Raw genomic sequence first — 15,036 nt, forward strand, 5'->3', positions numbered from 1 at the left:
AAAAATAAATAATATATATATATATATATATATATATATATATATATATATATATATATATATATATATATATATATATATGAAAGAATTGATTTCCCCCAAAAGGAAGAATAAGTTTATATATGATTATTCCTTGAAAGGCCTAATTTGTTTATATTTATTAAACACAACCAGCTATTACCACATAAATCTACACAATATTTTTATAGAGAATTAATTAATTAATAGTAAACAGGTATTAAAGATGGCAAGCCCTTTCAGTGTTAATAAAATGTTCTCACTATAAAACAATGTAAATTAATTTGATAATACCATCCAATTATAAATTCCAGAATGACCCAGGTCTCTGGAAAGGGATGATCATCCACTACATTACACTGCCAAAATGTTATCATGTGAAAACTTCTTAAATCTAGTCAACACTTTACTTGAACCCTGCTATTAAAAAACAACATTGACACAATCGTGCAATGAACGCCATGACATAAACATGTCATAACTATATCCAGTAATATAACAGAGTTTTCATTACATATGTTGACATATTTGTGGACAGCCCTTCTTAAATTCATTTGCACACATACAAATGCACACACTCATACACACTCACACACACTGCTAAAAGCCCCCCCCCCCCCCCCCCCCTTCACAGAGCTGTGAAGAAGGAACTGTGTTCTCTATATTCAAATACTTTTGAGGGGATGAGGATTCATACAACATCCTGAACTCACTAATGCACTTGTCACAAGCAATCAGTTCCTCACAGTGATGCTCCATACTAGAATTAAAATTGCTCCAACAGAAGCAGAATAAACTCCTTTTATTACCTTCAATTTTATAATAAACAATGAATGAGGAGGGGTCTCTATATTTCCAACTTTTTGGCATCACAATTACTTGTAATGGTTATGTAACACTGTGATATTACTGGACAAAATCTGGTTTCAAGAGTGTTATTAAAATATTAGAAAATTATTCATATTGTTTCTATACATATTTGAAGATTTTTTATCATTTAATATAGAGAAATTGTCTAAGATAATTTATTAGTTAATCTTTTTCAAAAGTATTACAACACTCCCATAATGAAATATATTAAATACACTGACTAGATTCTAGATGTTGACACTTACCAGGATATCATTTTTGCAGTGTATTAAAGGCATTAGATTTGCAATACTTTACAATAGAATATTTTAGGCAAGCAGTAGTTTAAACACAATGTGACCTCATTTCAAAATGCTAACAAGTGATTGTAACCTAGAAATACGATCCACATTTATTGATGTACTGTATGCACAAATATAATACACTATTATTTCACTTTTAAGGACACTTTGGAATTAGCTAGCCGTGTGTGTTTTAGTAGAGGGTCTCATTCTGCCAGGATATGCATGTTAGCTCACATCTGGTCACACAAGTACAGGAGCTATTTATTGCTAAGTGCTGGGCAAATAGTTCAGGGTCATTTGATAACAGGTTAAATATGAGGGAATGTGAGGGGCTTGGTCAGTTGGTGCCAGGTGAAACTGAGGAAATCTGAAGAAACTGGGACGACCTCAGTCTGGTGGGCTTGGAATATGAGCTCATTCCAGTGTTAGTTAATGGTCATTAACGTTATTAGGAAATGTATTTGACCATTCTATACCTGGATAGAGAGCTATCTAGGGAGCAGACGCCCCCTGATATCATTTTGAAACATTTCAGAAGCAACTGTAATGCAGAAGATTGCACATGGTTATGTTGTTTAGGGTCAGAAATTCACACAGATTCATTAATGAATTGCCAAAAACTAAACAGTAAATGATGCTAAAGCCACTCACCACAGACTGTGTGGGTCTGGAGGGAGCAGAAGTGATGGGGGTGATGGTGATGCTGCTCGTCATTTTGCCGGAAGTGGTTTTCCCAATGGATGTGGAGGTCTGTTGAGGTGAGCGCAGGACAGTTCCAGTAGAGCCGTTGGTGTCCTTGCTCTCTGCGCTCAGACTGATAGGCCTCATTGTGAGACTGTGTGCACTACTGCTGACATCCGGAGTCCGTTTGAACTGGGGACCCAAGTGAATGTGAATTTTGTTGTCGTCTGTCGTTATGATGTTGCTGCTGTTGGAGTTGTATTTGCGGATGGGCGTCGGCACCGTCTGCTTCTCTGGTGTCAATTTAAACATGGCCCGACCCATGGTCATCTCCTGGGGCTCTGGAGAGACACATGCCTGGACTACTGGGGTGGTGCTGACTGTGATGACTGAGACTGGAGAGGTTGAGGGGTCAGAGTATGAGCCATTGCTTCCTTCTGGAGACTTGGCCCTGGAAATGGTAGTAATGGTCACTGGAGACTTGGTCCTCTCCAGTCCACATGATGCTGCACTATGAGTACTCTTTTGTGACACAGTAGTGGGCTTAGGAACTATGGTGATCCTAGGCTTCTGCAGGCCTAAAGTGGGGATGATGGTAGTGCTTGAGAAGAAGTCTTCAGCACGAGGGCTGGTGATCTCTAATGTCGCAGTGCTGTTGTGATGATCTGGAGTCACTCTAATATGCAACGGCTGCCCTGGTTTTTGAGACATGGTCAGCTCAGGTGATGCATCTCCATTAACCTTATGGGTTCCCTTGTCGCCATCATGAGCAACAGAAATTCCATCCTTCTTCTTCATCCAGGGAATCCACGATTTTCTCATACTCAGGTCTGTGGCTGCTGGAGGATAGCGATCAAGCACTGCTGGTTTCTTGAGGCCTTTCTGCCTCAGGTTGCTCATCACATGATTTTCCTCCAGAACAGATTTCCTTATGAATACCGCTGGAGTTTCCTCTTCAACAACTTCATTACTTTCTGCATCTGTCTGCACAGCTGTTGACGTAAGGGGAACGTCCACCATCCTTCTTCCATTCAGGCTAGGCCGCAGGGCTCGACTGTAGCGCTTGGTCACCTCCAGCTCCTTCGTGAGGTTCAGGATTTGCTGGCTCATGTTTTTCTTTCTCTCCTCTTCGTCAATTAGCCTCTGCTGCAGAACTGTGTAATCAACCTGAAGCTGAGATAGCTGATCCTCTGTGTTCATCAGTTCATGAATCTTCTCCTTGAGGGCCAAGACATCTGCCTGCAAATCTCTGGTTCTGGCTTCCTCCATCTTGCACCTCAATCTTAGCTCAGCTTCTTGGCTCATAGCCTCCCCTTTTTCTATAGCCTTGTTCCTGGCAATCTGCATCTTCATTTCCTCTAGGAGCTGGGAGAGGGCATTGGCTTTGTCTTGCTCTGTTCTGAACTTCTTTTCAAGCATGTCGTACTCATCCTCAGTCTTCATTAAATCACCTTCCACAACTTCAAGCTGCTTCAGACGGTTCTTCAGCCTCTCAATCTCGTCTGTTAACTCTTTAACCTTGTTGTCCTCGTCAGAAAAACTTGCTTTGTCAAACTTAGCTCTACTCCTCAAGGATTTTCTTTCAGACTCTTCCAAGCAATCCATTCGTTTCTGCATTAGGTTGACCTTTGCACTGAGGTCCTTTCGATTCTCCTCTGCACTTGCAAGTCTCGTCCTCAGGTCCTCTTTCTCCTTCGTAAGAGTCGATACCTTTGTCTCCATTTCAGATTTCAGCTTCAAAAGCTTTTTGCTTTCTTCAATCAGTTTCTCTGTTACTTCCATGACCTTGCATTGCTCAGCCTTAAACATCCTGCTCATGTCTTCGCTTTTTTGCTCCTCTTGTTTGATTCTCTCTGCCATGTTTTTCCTCTCATCTACTAATATTACAGTAAACGATTTCAGCTTTGTTAAATCATCCTTTAGACTAACTTCAGCCTTTTCCAACCTTGACTCCGAGCACTCCAGCTCTTTAACACGATTTTTAACTGTTTCAAGCTCCTTGGCTAAGTTCTTTGTCAGATTCTTCTCACGTTCTAGGTTTGTGTGTAGTAGGGCACACTCTGATTTGCTTACATTAAAAGCTCCCTCAAGTTTCTCCAGGTCCACCATCCTTTTCTGTAGCTTTTCGATTTCGAGTTTCAGTTCTCGACTGTGATTCTCCTCGTCTTGGAGTTTTTGTCTCAGCTCCTTGCACTGCACTTCTGTTTTTGTGATCTCTTCATCTTTCCCCTCCATCTCTAGCACCCTCTTGCGCAGGTTCTCCAGTTCTGCCATTAGACTTGAGTTTCCACATTCTCCCCTGCTGATCTTGTCCCTGAGCTCTTGTAAATCTTCCTCAGATTTCTGCAAGGCTTTGTTGCTCTCCTCCAGCTCCTCAATCCTCCGCGATACACTTGCCAGCTTCAGTCGCAACTGCCGGCTCTGGGTCTCCTGACTGGACAGCTTTGTGGTCATGTCCTCGTGTTCCTGAGCGAACTTAGCAGCCTTCTGCTCTAGCTCCACCTCCAAGTTCTTAATCCTCTGATTGTCCTCTTTGGATTTGTTGGAGCTGCTCTCAAGATGTTGCTCTCTGTCTTGCAGCTTTTTGTTGAGGTCCAGGATTTTCTGGCTTTGCTGATCGATCTGTTCAATGTGGAGCTGCCTCTCATCCACCAGCATCAGTGCAAAAGACTTCAGCTTCACCAGCTCTTCTCTAACTTTCTCCAGACGCCTGCTGTGGTCCTTGTCTTTACGGGCTTGGTACGCCTTCTCCTGCTCTAGGAGTCTTTTCAGTCTGGTGGACATACAAGAGTAGAAAATAGAAAATAGAAAATCAGTTTGACAGTTGGTTAAAAAGTCAGCAATTGCAAAAGGAAAGCACTGTCCAGTGGTTGATATAACAGACCTAAGGGTCAAAGCTATGAATATGACATCATATACATGCATAGCCACATACAAAGCTGATACATGCCAAGTAAAACTTTATGCCAAACTTCTGTGATTCATTACTTTGAAATTATTGTCCGCAAAACATTAAAGTTCAGAAAAAACTACCTGAAATAAAGCAGAAACAGAATAGCTTCAACTGCTGATTAGATACAAAGTAGAAAAACTAGGGAGGGGGGCATGGTATCAAAGAACAAGGGAGGGGAGCTGATCCTGAGCCCTCATATGATTGACTCTGACAACAGATTACTGTGCCTCACATGCTTGCATAATCACAGTATTGTAGGACTCTACAAGTACAAGTACAAATTGACCAAAACACGCAAAAAAAAAGCTGTGTAAACCATTAAAGGTATCTACTGTATGTCTTGCTGTCAAAAACACTTCCTAAAAACTAACCAGCCGTGATGCTGGTAAATGTTTACACCATTCAGCTCTGCGGGAGTCCTGCATGTCAGCACAACAAGTTCACTAAAATTGAACCAGACAACATTAGACTTCAAAACTTACAGTAAAAATTAAAACATTAATATGTTGTCTATGTTACTCAATATTTCAAACAAATTGTACAAAATACCCTGACCCATAATATCTGCAGCAAATCCGAGTCCAGCCTTGATGGAGCTCGTTCATAAACATCCCTCCTTCTCTAAACAGAGTTCACTCACCCTGTAGCTGGGAAGTGTTCCAGTTAAGTCCATGCCATGCAGCATGTTTTGCACTATGCATGTCGTCGTGAGCCGCTAAGAAACCTCTCGGGTCGGGTAAGGGCCCCAATCCCTGCCGAATTAGCCATCACATTCCAAACATGTCACGGGTGCACAATGAAAGGTGAAGGCTGTGTAAAAAGGCACAGCTCCACTTGCTGGTGATATCATCCTCCCATATAAGGCACAGGATTGTTCTGCCCTTGTTTGGGCAGAGAAGGAGGCGTCTGAGCCGAGGGGGCACGGCTTAATTCCCCACAAGCCTCTCTTCACTCGTTTTTCACTGTTTGCTCATAGAGAAGTCAGGATGTTGTTTTAGGAAATGGACAGAAAAACAAGGGGCTGAAGTAGCAAACTGCTTTAAGATCTCAGAGGGGTTCACACTCCGTGCCACACAGATCACCCCGATCCAGCTTCCAGCATGACCTAAATATTTCCCTCCGCTCCTGCAACCAAGTGTTGCCATGGGAACTGGACAACAATGCAAAAGAAAAAGTTTTGTTTTGTTGGGGAACAATGCCAGAGCTGCTGGCTTTTCCCCTGTCGTCCAGGAATGCCACAAAAGGGAGTTTTTTTTCTGAATTGTCTGCACAAGAATAGCAGAATGCGTACAGAAAATAAGCAGAATGTGCATTCTTTAAATAAAAAAATAAACAGATTTTATTGCAGGATGTTTATAAATTATTAACATAAGTCTGCATTATTTAGTTTAAGATAAATGTTTGCAAATGCACAGTTTTTCTTTCTTTCAATGGCCAAAGAGACAGCTTATGAAAAAGACATTTTCATAGTGGCTGTAGCAGCTAGAGCTTGGTTTAAGTGCTTTTTTGCTTGGTTATATATACAGTAGTTATTCTCTATTAGAGAGATGGTGTTCTTTGTGGTTGCTTAAAGAAAAGAGCTTCAATATTATTTTTCCTAAAAGTGTACAGGTAGAACGTTGTTGAAATGTCTAAAATCATGTGAATGCAAAAATGACATCACTGCTTCTGCACTGGTTCTTAGTTTTCTGGAACTAATACGCCTTTAGACATACAAGCTAATTTGAGAGAGCTTAGAAGATTAAGAGATTTGCTCAAATGTTACATTTTAAATCGATTATTAATTCAGTGGAGCCAAAAGTACCAAAACATCATATAATCTGCTGAGGACTCTCAACAGCCTGGACGATTTGTCTGAAGACACGTACTGGGCCCTATTGTAAGGTTCTATAGAACGAGCACAGCGCAGCTTAATTTATGTTGGGTCAATTTCTGTTTGGGATCGTAAGGATACAAACAATATGCCTTGCGTGGCTCGAAATGCGCAAAAGGTATGTATTAATTCTCTTAATTAATCATGGGTGTGTTTTGGGCGTAAAGTGAAATAAATCAGTGTGTCACTTGCCACTTTAAGAGCCAGATGCACCGGGTCCGGGCAGGTACAGATTTAACTTTGAAATAACCACAGCTTCGCGGGTGGGTGGGTGCTGTACTCTGCGGATATGGGTGGGTGCGGGTCTCAAAAAACGGACCCGTGCAGGACTCTGGCACAAGCAGGTCCAATTTGTGTTCTGCAGAACGAGCATTTATCACGCGAGGTGTATGTGTGCTGAGTGTGCACGGCACACCTGTGTAAGTAAGATAGATACGGACGTCTGACTTTTCTTCTGCCAAGATAAAAAACACGCCAGAAATGTACCTGAACACACCTCACTTCCAGACCGCCACTCTCATTGGCGTAGATATATTCTTTAACCCCATCACTATTTTAACAGTGCAGGCACAAGAATGAAAATAGACTGTTGACGGAGTGTAAAATAGCAATAAGCATCGCAACACACTTTGCGCAGGGTGTAAGACAAGACCCATTGCGCTGATCAACTTGCAGTACAATAGGAAAGTTTAGCTAAGTCGGCTCTTTAAACTTTATACTAAGTCAGGAATGTACAGGGGTTGGACAATGAAACTGAAACACCTGGTTTTAGACCACAATAATGTATTGTGGTAACGAACAGTTCTGGTTGAAACAGGAGGGTTGAAGTGCACATTGAATTCTGCCGTGATTTGGGCAGCCGTGGTTTTATGTTTTTTGGATAAAATCCATGTTAGCACCCGAACATCCCTTTCAGACAGCTTCCTCTTGCATCCACAGTTAATCCTGTTGGATGTGGCTGGTCCTTCTTGGTGGTATGCTGACATTACCCTGGATATCGTGGCTCTTGATACATCACAAAGACTTGCTGTCTTGGTCACAGATGCGGCAGCAAGACGTGCACCATCAATTTGTCCTCTTTTGAACTCTGGTATGTCACCCATAATGTTGTTCATTGCAGTATTTTGAGCAAAACTGTGCTCTTACCCTGCTAATTGAACCTTCACACTCTGCTCTTAGTGGTGCAATGTGCAGTTAATGAAGATTGGCCACCAGGCTGCTCCAATTTAGCCATGAAACCTCCCACACTAAAATGACAGGTGTTTCAGTTTCACTGTCCAACCACTGTATCTTAGAGACAAATTGTTACCATTAGAAGAAACTGTTTTGGATGGTCAAGAACAATTCAATAACCACTAAAGCACAGGCCTGGAAGCTGATGAAACATCACCAATCTAGTTTTAAACAAGTTGTCCTTAGATTGAGAGGCTTCTGTTTAAAAAACAAACCCCTGCTCCAACATCTTTAAGCTGGACTAAAGTTTTCAGCTGCAGATGCTTTTTTATTTACGCTTTTAAATAAATCAAATGTAAACAGACTAGGCTGTGTTTTTCACTCTTCGAATGTTGGTGAGCCTGTGTCCACTGCAGCCTCAGCTTTCTGTACTTGACGGACAGAATTAGAACCCAATGTGATTGTCTTCCTCTGTTGTAACAATTTGCAGCAAGGTTGTACATATTGTGCATGGTACAGTAGCCTTTCTGTCAGCTCAAACTTGTTTGACCATTATCTGTTAATTTCTCAAAACATTTTGGAAAGTTTGCAGAACTGTTGCTGTCACTGAATGTTTGCACGTTACTGCACCATTCTGAGTAAACTATAGATACTGTTAAGCATGTTCATCCCAGTAGATCAGACGTTTTAGAAATTCTGAAACCTAGCATGATTGTCTAGTTAGATAACTGTATGAACTGGTAGGTGCACAAGTGCATTTATATTTATTTATTAAAAAAAATAAAGATATCATTTAAGAAGTTTATTCAATGCTAAAAATTCATCCCTGATGTCAATAATAATAATAATCTCTTGTGCCGATAGACTACGGTTCCAAAGAAAACACTCACCTACATGCTCTTCAAACTTCAACTCCAAACGTAAATTTCTCTCTCAAAAAACTTAAATGAGAGAGGACAGTAAGAGCTCCACTCATGAAACTGCCAACACAATAGATTTTATTGTTCCGGGGGGCATTCCCCTTAGCGCCCTGTTGTCCAATCACAGGTGCTGCATGGCTGGTATGACATCACCTGGGATGAATTTCTGAGATGAGAGGATTGGGGAGGAATGTGCTTACACGTTGCTGAAAGACTTGTGCTCAGAGCAGACATGAGGGATATGTGAAGAGGGTCAAGCGGTGCAAGCTACTGCCAGACACTGACTGTGGCACTAGATCATTAACGCCATAAGTGCTTTAATTTTATATTTATAATGGCAAAGGTGAAGCAAATATAGACTGATATATAACACTATTGGAACAAAATGTCCTGTTAACAAATCAAATAAGCAACAAAAAATGTTTTGAACTGCTTAAATTTATCAAATGCAATTTTGATTAAATTTTGCTTAAATCTTAGTACTAAGTTGCTCAGATTTAAGTACAATTTACTAACGAAAGGATGAAAGCCTTAATGAAAGATGGACAAAATAGTTTTTATTACAGTCTTTTGTTTGTGTATAAAAAAAATTATATGACAGAGCAGCTTGATGTTATGAAATATAATATGATTATATTGAGAGGTAATACGCTTAATTTAAAATGTTATATTTTTTGTCATACATTTTTAGATTACAGGTTAATTCTTGGAATTTACAACCAGTCTAAAGTTTTAATGCATTAAGCCAGTAAGAGTTTAAATGATGTATTTTAGAACATCCAGAAAGTTTTAGAATATAAAAAATATATAAAACAAATAAAAAATGTAAAATATGTCAAAAGGTTCTCTAAAATATAAATATTCATGTATGTAAGTATGTGACAAAAAATAAAATATAAAAAAATACTCTGATGCCGTTTTGCTGTTTTTTCCCTATATACATCCCTTTTGCCTTCAAATGTACGATTTCATTTTGCAGAGTACTTGTGGACCAAATGCTAACCACTGCTATGGATCAAAGCTGCCCACAGCAGCCCAATTGCATTTTTTAAACACTGTAACCAAAACTGAGAAAGATGAAGAGATTATAGCCCAACATTTTCCTCATCTGCTGACTCTCCATTGATAATAGGTACAGATCCCTCTGTCAGAAAAAGTCTACTGGCTAATCCTGCTGTGTACTGTCTGAGGTTCTCAATCAAATTGACAGAATGTGGGGAGGGGCTCTGGTGGGGGTTGAAAGGTAAGGGGTGGAGCCAGGGTGTTTCTTCCTTATTGTGACATTAAGGGTGAGGATCAGGGTTTAAGTTTAGAGCTGCATTTAACTGCATTTCATAGATATTTTTGGTGAATATTAGTTAAAAGTAGCTAATTATCTACAAAATCCTATTTTAGAATTATTTTTTACATAATCATTACCAGTAAATATATATGTTGTAGACCTTTTCTGTTCATTCAGGAAAAGTTCAGACAATGTAAAGGACACTGTGTACTTCAAAATTTTAATAACCTGAAATACCCAGATGATACTCTCTATATGTTTAAAAGCACAGATTGTAAATTCATTTAACTTTATTGTTTTTAGTTTGTTTGTCTCTACTTTCTCCAGACAGGCAGTTTTAACAGGGAATCAGTAAATCAGCATGAGGTCATCTTATGTCATCTTCAGCCCACGTTCGATAGACCGTGTAACCACAGGCTGCTCTACTTACAGCACATATAAACAACATGGGTCCGTGAATGCACACAAACACTGAGCATGTCGAACTGAGGGTCAGTTTTATGTTGAAATCTGAACATTATTTTATTAATAATGTTATTATTTCACTGGTCAGTCTGAGGGCCATTATGAACACTGAACAGAATATCAGGTTAAGCAGGGCTTTATGTAAAGTTCTTGGCCAGACGCGGGAAGTATTTTGAAGTTTTATAGCATGTGAAAAGCAGCTGCATGCGTGTCAGAGCTTTGTTTCTTTAGCAAGCAGGGTCCCCATGTCAACTCTCCATAAATGTCTAAGGGCCATGAGTGCCCTTGGTTTGAGTGAAGTGCCCTTTTAATGTGAGCAACAAACATTTTATAACATGGGCATGTGGTGGAAGCTTAACGTATTTTTTGTGTCACTGCACTTTCCAAGAACTGCAATGAATGCAGCCGCACATATACTGGATAATTAGATTAAGCTGTAACAGTAAATTATTTCTAAGCTCTTAATGAACAAAAGACTATAAACAGTTTTTTGAAGGGCAGCTAATTTGTCTTATTGCTCTGAATCTACACTCCATCGGTACATGATAGAAGGTCTATACATTATCTTTTGTAACCATTGATGTTTTATTTGTTCTGCTTGATGAAATGTGGGGACAAAAAGTTATCTGTTCCAATACTTATGCTCACAAGAAAAATGGGTGGGTTCATACAGAAGGTTCTATGGTCTGAACTGTGTGTCAGATCCTGATGTAAATAAAATCTGAAATGTTGATCTTTTGTCTTATATTAATCTTTTAATGTCAAATTCAAATGTTTTCAGTCTACACCAGAAATAAAAAGATCGGCTTCATTGTTTCAATATTTTTGCAGGGGACTGTACCTCTGGGGGTGATGACCACCTTACTCTGATTTGTATACTTTCTTCCCACTGTCTTTAAAAGATGTACATTAGCTTTTTTCCATTCATTCTTTACTGCTGCCCACACATCTTTTATAATGGTTGGAGTTTTTATTCTCCACAAATTCTTCACAGTCCCAGCTCTATAAACACAGATATGCGGAGAGAAGAACTGATTGATCAAAATCAGTGTATGAAGAAAGCATCTGAGCAGCTCTCTCTGTTTTTCAATGTATAGCATTTCTGCCCTCCAGGAGGAATCTGGTGCCCCATAGAACACAGTTGATGATGTAAATGGTAGAAAATGTGTGATTTATGTAGATGTAGTGACCTATTCGTTTCCGCTCAGTGAGAATTCAGTTGTGCATAGCTGCGAACGCTCCAGCATCTTGATTCCCCTACTGGCCCCCCAAACACACACTGCATACACCTGATCACTATCATCTCCTGTAGAGGCCGTATCAGATGGGTCTCATACATTAACTATGCACCTGTTCTGACTTGCTGAACCTTTTTGAAGGCATAACAAAAGAGCTGTGATGCTTTATGAAGACTTTACTCAGGCATGCGTTCTACTCATGCAGCAAATAAACACAAAACAAGCAGTAAAAATCACAGATTACTGGTGTTTGAAAAACCTAACCTTCTTAGACAGACTGATCAGTATTACTTGGGATAATATTGAATATATATAATATTGAAATTAGTTAATATAATTGAGTGGAAAATACAGTTTCTACACTTTTTAATCCAGGCCACCTATGTGTTTGTATACTTGAATATGAACTAATACACCCATGGTGGACATAATTAATTTTTTTAGTAATTTTTTAAACTGTTCTTTTTCGAGGGAAGAATGAAATACAGCATACATATTTAATAGAAACAACAACAATATGGAATTTTAAGGTGTTTCTAAAATGTAAAAAAAAGTCTGATCAAATTTCCTCATTTGAGGAAAAGTTTATTTAGTTCATTTAGTCTTGTTATTTTTTTACAAGAAAGGACATGTAGACCAAAATCTGTTAACACAGAATGATAACATATGTGAATTGTAGTATGTACTCTTTTATTGACATTAAATAGTAAACAACTCAGGACTATACTACACAATTTTTGTTGCATTTTATTTCTGTTTTATGAGTTTTATTTATCCCAAGGATTCAACTGTTCACTGTGCAATGTGTTGTATACCTACATTTAAATTAAATTAAATAACTTATGAACCTGGTCCTATAATCTTGGTTTTCCTATTTAGCTTTTGAATACATTTATTAAGTATTTATTAAGTCAGTTTTTTTTAAAGGGGGCACATTATACCTCTTTTTACACAAGTTAGAAGGGTCTATGGGCTATGCAAAACATGTTCATAAAGTTCTTTGCACAGAATCACTCTCACACATTCTTGTCGGTTTCTGTCTCTTTTAGAATGAGCCGTTTAAGGGCTCTGTCACTTCTATGCACATAAGCTGCACATAATATGCACATAAGTGTTTTACCACACATTAGTGTTGGCTTGTGCTAAATGGCAGCTCACCCAAGGAGCGTGTGGAGCAGAATAGCTGAACTCCCTCATCTGCAGACTTGTCACGCACAGTAGGAACAGATTCCTCTGTCAGACGAAGTCTGCTGGCTAATTCTGCTGTGTACTGTCTGAGCTTCTCAACCAAAATGATCAACTGATCTAGTGGGTGGGTGACATCACAATAAGAGAGCCATACTGACACCCACCAAACTATTTAAAAGAAAACAGATGGATGGATATATTTGCGTTTGGAGTGCAGAAATACAAAAGCATACAAAAAGTGTTCAATTTAACAGGAGCTTACCAAAAATTATACATTGTAAATAAACTACCTCTCAGAAATCATAGTAAAATACCACATAAAAACCAACTCTTTTAAAATTGTTGTTTGTTATGGACATTGTTGCAGTAAAAGCATTTTTACAGCAGGTCTGTTACAGCTTACAGTTTCTTGTCTTACTGTTTTTGTCTTCTGTTGTTGTTTATTTTTCTGTATTTGGACGCTAATCACACCAAAAGAAAGTTCTATACAGCTTTATAAGTTTGGCAGTAAATATTGAATATTAATATGAAAAGCACAAGCTCTATAATCTCGCATTACTGTCTGCACTAATTGGCTATGGACCAGTGGCCTCCGTGCCGTGACATCTCATTTAGCCAAGAGTTGTTAAAGAAGCTGTCCCCCTCCCGCTCTGGGGCTGCCTGTGGTGGCGTTTGCCCTTGGGTGGCCTCTTCATCGTTTTAGTGAGTCCTTTTAGTTCTTTCTCTAATCAGAGGGGCTTTAGGGGGGCCCACTGTGGAGCTCCTTCTGCTTCATATTTCGCTGTGTGGGGGTCTTTGTGTAAATGGACTAACGCTGAACTGGAGCTGCATTATGTACATTGATTGAATTCAAATCATCATGCATTCATCATTTACACTTGAATAAATATGTTCTATCAGTTATTAGCAAACTGTTTAGGTGTAATATATGTATATTTCTTTCATGTGGAAATGATGCACATTAAAATGTCTTTTTAAATGGGTTGTATTCTTTAGAGCACCTAGTGCGTATGTGTGTGTGTGTGTGTGTGTGTGTGTGTGTGTGTGTATAATAATTCTATTATTCTTTTTTCTTTATTTTCATGGATATTGTGGAACTTCCTGACAAGATGACTTTGAAAGTACATAAACTTTTTGCAAATTATAGGGAATTATTTAGCTAATTTGAGGTTGATAAATGTCCTAATGTGTTCTATATATTCCTAATATAATATCAGAATCATTTTTGGTGCATTGTTGAACCATGTACCACAGATTTTACATTAAGAACCCTTTAAGGGCCATATATAAATTTAAAGCAATAGTTATTGGAGGCTACGTTCACATTATAGGCTAAAGTGATTCAAATCAGATATTGCGTGTTGTGGTCAGGAGCACAAACCTGCTGGTCTGAAACATCTGAAACACAGCTTTTACCAGGTTGTGTTCAGACACACACACAGTGCTCACCTCTCGCGCTCCTGTTCCAGCAGGTTGGTGAAGTCATCGCTCTTGTTCATGAAGTCAATATGTTTGCGTTTTTCGCTCTCCAGCTCGTTGACAGTACGGCGGTGGCACTTCTCGGCCAGCAGCAGCTGCTCCAGCATGCGTCTGTATGTCTCTCGGTGCTTTCCCTCCAGACGGTCCAGCTACACCCACACACACACACACACACACACAACATTTAAGAAACATCTTAGCTTTAACACAGCATGACACCCATCAGTGTAAAAGATGACAAGAACATCAGCACCTGTAGAACTTTCATGTCCCAACTCATACGAATCACACAGAATCACACAACAGGAATGACTTGTTTTTGTATTTTATTCTCCCTCAGAGATTTAATCTTATTATCAGCCAGGATTTTAATCTCAAAAGCATTTTAATTACCTGACTTAATTAGGATTCTTTTTTACTATTTCACTATTTATTGAATTTTAAACTTTAGCCTTAAATCTAGGGATGTTGAGAAAAAAAAACTGCTGCTTATATTCAAGTTTATGATAGCAGCATCTACTCCATGATGAATATCAAAAAGTTACTCTCCATATATGGATGTATTGATGAAAAATTACATTCTCAGTTACATGGGTCCTTTTTTTTAATTCA

General features: G+C 39.1%; 1 protein-coding gene across 5 annotated transcripts in view; it reads right to left on the reverse strand.

The window, feature by feature from the left end:
• The window catches only part of LOC103038070 (filamin-A-interacting protein 1), a 51,677-nt gene that overhangs the window by 7,907 nt on the left and 28,734 nt on the right, over positions 1-15,036 (reverse strand). For 2 of the 5 annotated variants that reach the window (XM_007255455.4, XM_049484822.1), the window contains exons 4-6: positions 14,395-14,573; positions 1,824-4,626; positions 1,649-1,713 (exon numbers count right to left, since the gene is read on the reverse strand). In XM_007255455.4, the coding sequence (XP_007255517.3) occupies positions 1,649-1,713; positions 1,824-4,626; positions 14,395-14,573 (3,047 nt within the window). Of the gene's footprint in view, positions 1-1,648; positions 1,714-1,823; positions 4,627-5,446; positions 5,608-14,394; positions 14,574-15,036 lie in introns of those variants that run through there. The other 3 variants (XM_007255456.4, XM_007255454.4, XM_049484828.1) reach the window with 2 other exon arrangements.

Source organism: Astyanax mexicanus, chromosome 1 (assembly GCF_023375975.1).
Source record: "Astyanax mexicanus isolate ESR-SI-001 chromosome 1, AstMex3_surface, whole genome shotgun sequence".
NCBI lineage: Eukaryota > Metazoa > Chordata > Actinopteri > Characiformes > Acestrorhamphidae > Astyanax > Astyanax mexicanus.